General features: G+C 41.0%; 1 protein-coding gene across 8 annotated transcripts in view; it reads left to right on the top strand.

Moving 5' to 3' along the window:
• Window positions 1–5,379, top strand: part of LOC111248951 (sodium/hydrogen exchanger 4-like) — a 101,818-nt gene that overhangs the window by 91,103 nt on the left and 5,336 nt on the right. For 6 of the 8 annotated variants that reach the window (XM_086988197.1, XM_086988198.1, XM_022802097.2 and 3 more), the window contains 2 exons: window positions 1,705–1,740; window positions 3,985–4,235. In XM_086988197.1, coding sequence (XP_086844323.1) covers window positions 1,705–1,740; window positions 3,985–4,235 — 287 coding nt within the window. Of the gene's footprint in view, window positions 1–1,704; window positions 1,741–2,624; window positions 2,645–3,984; window positions 4,236–5,379 lie in introns of those variants that run through there. The other 2 variants (XM_022802101.2, XM_022802098.2) reach the window with 2 other exon arrangements.

Below are 5,379 nucleotides of genomic sequence, written 5' to 3' on the forward strand. Positions count from 1 at the left end.
CACCCACACACACACACACACACACACACACACACACACACACACACACACACACACACACACACACACACACACACACACACACACACACACACACACACACACACACACACACACACACACACACACACACACACACACACACACACACACACACACACACACACACACACACACACACACACACACACACACACACACACACACACACACACACACACACACACACACACACACACACACACACACACACACACACACACACACACACACACACACACACACACACACACACACACACACACACACACACACACACACACACACACACACACACACACACACACACACACACACACACACACACACACACACACACACACACACACACACACACACACACACACACACACACACACACACACACACACACACACACACACACACACACACACACACACACACACACACACACACACACACACACACACACACACACACACACACACACACACACACACACACACACACACACACACACACACACACACACACACACACACACACACACACACACACACACACACACACACACACACACACACACACACACACACACACACACACTCACACACACGCAAATTCAGACATCGTAACGGGAGATTTGGATATTGCCTTTATTTTTATAGTGTGCCAGGTTCCCTCGATTCCTCGCTCATCTGATGGCTGTTTACATTTGCCGATTAGCCTTAACTGATAGAATATCGCTTTTGGGAAAAAGTTACTAGTTTAGATAAGCTACAATATTTCTCGACTCAATCGCTAAAGTTCATTACGTAAAGTAGTATTAAGAACTAAATAAATAAATATACTTAAGTTACAGAGAGCTCTATAGCGCCTAGTTGCTGAGATAAAGCTTCAGCAAGTAATTCTAACGCCTGTCATGTCAAATCCTAATGTAGACACGTTACTTTTTCATGGCCCGCCTTTACGCGTAGTTGAAGACAGAGGATTGTTTAGAGCTCTGAACCACAATAAAACCCACTGATGTATAAGGAGGCCCTCGCATACCACCAAGATCTGTCAATATTACACTTTTTGGATATCCAAGGAAGTAGAATTTGTAGAACGCTTCGTTTCGCTTATTTATGTCTGTTTTCACTAAAAAAATTATATAGAGTGTTTAGTTTTTTTTACTATTCGACTACCCATTAGCGTAATACCAAATGATGTTTGCCAAAAGAGCTGCAGTGCATGTTATCGACTATATATTGAGCCTGCAGAAAGGTAACCGGGCAGGTAACCAGGTTTATTTGCTAACTAACTCTTTATAATGGGAATCATACGAAATATTCTTGCAGCTAGTCAATTTTTCGGATACGAACACGCCTCCCTTACCTTTCTTTATACACTTTCTTATAATCCACGCTTAAATCATACATTGTAAAAGTGCCAAGCCTGATACGATTACTATGTCTATGATTTACAATACGATCGAGCTTCAGAGCTACATGATCTTCTGATGCTTAGTCTAACGACTGTACATACACCGCTTCTATTTTCACCGAGTCGTTTGCTTCCACGTATATTTGTATGCCTATATTCTATTCCTAAAAGCTTCAATAATATTTCGAATTAGGAAGTAACAGGCGTAACAACCATCTAATTCTTTCCATTGATTTGTGCTAATCACACCTTCCGCAGTGTTGATGCCGAGACTCACCATGAGCTGCAATGACGGTACGTAGCATGTACAATTTTATAACTGATATTTAACTAATGGACAAGTCTATAGTAATGTTATTGCACTGACCTGTACCTATTCACTGACTAGACAGCGTCTGATAAAAATAGCCTTCTGAGAAATCGATACTGCAAAGATACGAAACCTGCATGACAGCCTTATAGGACCGATTGCGATCTACGACTTAGATTTTTCTTCGCTATGTCTCGCCTTAAATAAGACATTCCCTATATCGCCTTGAATACTGGGCCTGTCATGCTTTAGCTGAACCTACAAAAGGGAGTGGCTTGGGGCAAAAGGGGGAGAACCTAATGAGTACTACCTATTTCTCTTGATGGATCAGCGATAATAGCATATGAACAAAAAACTCGTTCATCATCTTAAGAAGTGTGATTATTGCTTAGCCCAACGTGGGCTGAAGCAGACAACATTTTCACGGTCAACGTGAACTACGGTAACGAAACCCAGCTATGCATAGATGACGAATCTCCAAAAAAAGCTGACATTTCTGGGTCTCGTTTCATCGGTCGTCTGTGACCTGTTATTCCGTTTAGATGCTGAATGTATAGTGTGAATGAAAACCCAGAATATACATAAAGAAAGAAAATAGATTTGTCCGTAGTCCTTGTCAGCCAATATTTTTCATGTTTCTAAATGCTATATCAGTTGGTCTGGGTACCACGTTCCTTAATTCTATATTATGGATATAATTGAATTTTTTTTTTGACTACACTAAGTGTATACTATTCTTTGAGATAAACTCTAAAAATGTGTATTAGCCAAGTCGTAATAGAGTTTATTCTATTTTCCTCTGAATGTTATTCTTAAAATGAAGTTATTGGCCATATTGGCAATGTCTCCCTTTCGTGTTTTCTTAAAGGGCCTCAGACCCAACAAGGGGTAAGCAATCAGATTGCAAACTATACGTCCTCGAGCAAGCCTTCTACTTTGCCTAGCGAACAACTTGCAGTTTGCCGAAGTAGTGGATCAGAGCATACTCGTCCACGTTTATCAGTGGTTCGACAGTATACATAAGCTGGGTCGGTTGTACTGCCAATGGCTTTCTGTCGACCATTGTAGCTCGCCATTTCTGCGTTAAAAGATCAATAGGACCCAGTAGCAGGTGTCCAGGGTAAGCAGGTAAAGGTCTGTCGATCGATCCCCCAGAGGCTCAAGAAACTCTGCTACTTTATCTACATTGTTGCAATTTTAGTTTTTCCTCCATGCGCATCTCTGGTAACTGTAATTACATTATTAATTAGCGCATCGTCGAAGCTCGTGCTTGGAGAGCTCTCGTCTCGATTTACTTAGTAAAGCAATAGGGAATCAGGATGCGGAAACGGTTCAAGCAGTTGCAGCTTAAGCAGTTAGGGTAATTAAGGGATTTGCTTCATATTTCACTACAAATCAGGACTCGGCATATAAGCATACTCTTTTCAGCGATATCTGTAGGCAAATGCTATTTAACATCGCGTACTCTTTCGCTGATTGGCATATCTCTGCAGCTCAGCTTAACAAGGTATGGTATTGTTAATCTGGGGTTTTTATTAGAAAAAAGTTCTGGAAATTATCACGTGATCAGTTTAACCGCAAAGAAAATAAATTTGGGGCTCGCACGAGTAGCACGTCGCAAGACCGCGTAAAATAGCGAGCATCTGATAGCTTTCGTGGTCTTTCGATTCTCTTTCAAGTGATCGTGACGATGGATCGGAAAGGGGTCGATCCCGAAAACCTAAGCTTTCATAGACGATTTTCATCACTTGTATTTGTATATTTCTGACACTAAAATTGCGAGAAACCAAATGCCATTTCATGTTTGATTTTTTTAATGTGCGACTTGTAAGGTGCTGTTAAGTTATATATGTAAAATGTCATCTACGTTTTTTAGTCTATATAAAACGTTTAGGTTATCTTTTCTTTATTATATCAACGTAATTATGTGCACAATAGCATCATGCTTGAGAGTTACTGTAGACGGTCAATGTTCCTTTTACGGCATTCGCATAGAAAATATCAACAAATCGTGCTATTTGACCTGTTATCGAGATTCTTGCCGCTTCTACTACCACTACACCCCATTTCTATGCTGAACGAAGCACCGCCTACTATTATCAGTTTCGTGTATATGCGAAAACGGTCCGTTCCTAAGAATTTGTTTTGCTATTACCTCTTTACGCCGCAGTAACGGGGGCGGCGGGAAATTATTTACATTACGATAATTCAATTGGCTTCGTTTCCAGCGGAACAATTGCGCGCAGCCTCGAGAAGCCTCGACTCGGAAATGTCGAATAACAACCATTCGATGACAGCGTTCGGTAGTCCCACCAGAATCGGAAGTGACGTAGGCGCACTATCGTCGGACGAGAAGAGGCAGTACACAATGGGACTATGGCGTAAAGCGGTCGCTAGGGCCTCATCACTCGATTCCCGTCCGAAAACAGATACTACCAAGCTGCTACTCAAAGCACTCAATGAAAATCCGTACCATAAGGTCGGTGTTACAGACATGCAAATCTTTCGTGATAGCTTAGATAACGTATTAGCGTGCTAATTTTAGACACACGTTCAGACCCGGGCATAGACAGACAATCTTCGCTTTGTACTGGGAGCCAGCCGGCCAGCCGTGTGATGCAGTGGCTAACGGCGATACCAATTTAAAATATAGACCCATATAGAAATCAGCATCAAAACTAAACGTTTCTACAAATCACAGAGGCAACTGATCGAATTTGCTTTTGCAAATCATAAACATTTCTAGTAACTAAGCTGATGCGCCACGTGCCTCAAATACGTCTTCCGATACGATTAACTGGATCGAAGGTAATAGAGCTATGCCTTCACCAGAGTTTTACAACAGTATCGTATGGCACTCGTAGCCTGAAGACTTGGCTTGCACATTATCTAGAAGTGCATAACTAAAAGTTTGTTACTTAGTAAAAATTTACACATTTAATGTTCACTTAAGCTTTTGTAACGTTAGATTAACTCGACGGTACGGGGTTTCAGCGCCAGTTTTACGTGCTCGTTGTATCGTTCGGCTATTCTATAGAGTCTTCAATGAAGCACTGATTAATCGCTCCGTGGCATAAATTATGATTCCGAAAAAATGCCAACACTTCATGAGACCCATACTTCTTCCATTCGACTTTAGATAACTCAGAATATCGTTGTTTCAATGAATTCAACTATAAAGCCTTTGCGGCGAAACTTTCAGCTTACAGATGAGATGAGCTACATTAACACTAACTGTTTAAGTTGAACTTGTGGCCAATCAAAGATTACCCGCGTCTCTGGTTCAAGTTAGCCATCTCAAAGTGGCAGGTCGGGCTCTCTCGCTCCCAGAAGATTTACCTGTTTGCCTGATAGATGGATCTTGTTGGGGGAATAAATCTCCTAAATTAATGTTGCCGATACTGTATTAAATTAGAATCTGCAAACTGTGTCAGTTTTATCGAAGTATAAATAAATTGAAATCCAAGTTAAGCAGATAAAATCGACGAAACTGCCGACAATCATTAAAAGCTTGACATCAAAACAAAACAAAATTTTGGAAATATTTGAGGAAACGACTATGTCTTATCGTCTCTAATTATCTTGTTTCGTTTCGTCCCATCTTTCACATGGTTCCACAAAAG

This window comes from Varroa destructor, unplaced genomic scaffold (genome assembly GCF_002443255.2).
Source record: "Varroa destructor unplaced genomic scaffold, Vdes_3.0 BEIS01000004.1, whole genome shotgun sequence".
Classification (NCBI taxonomy): domain Eukaryota; kingdom Metazoa; phylum Arthropoda; class Arachnida; order Mesostigmata; family Varroidae; genus Varroa; species Varroa destructor.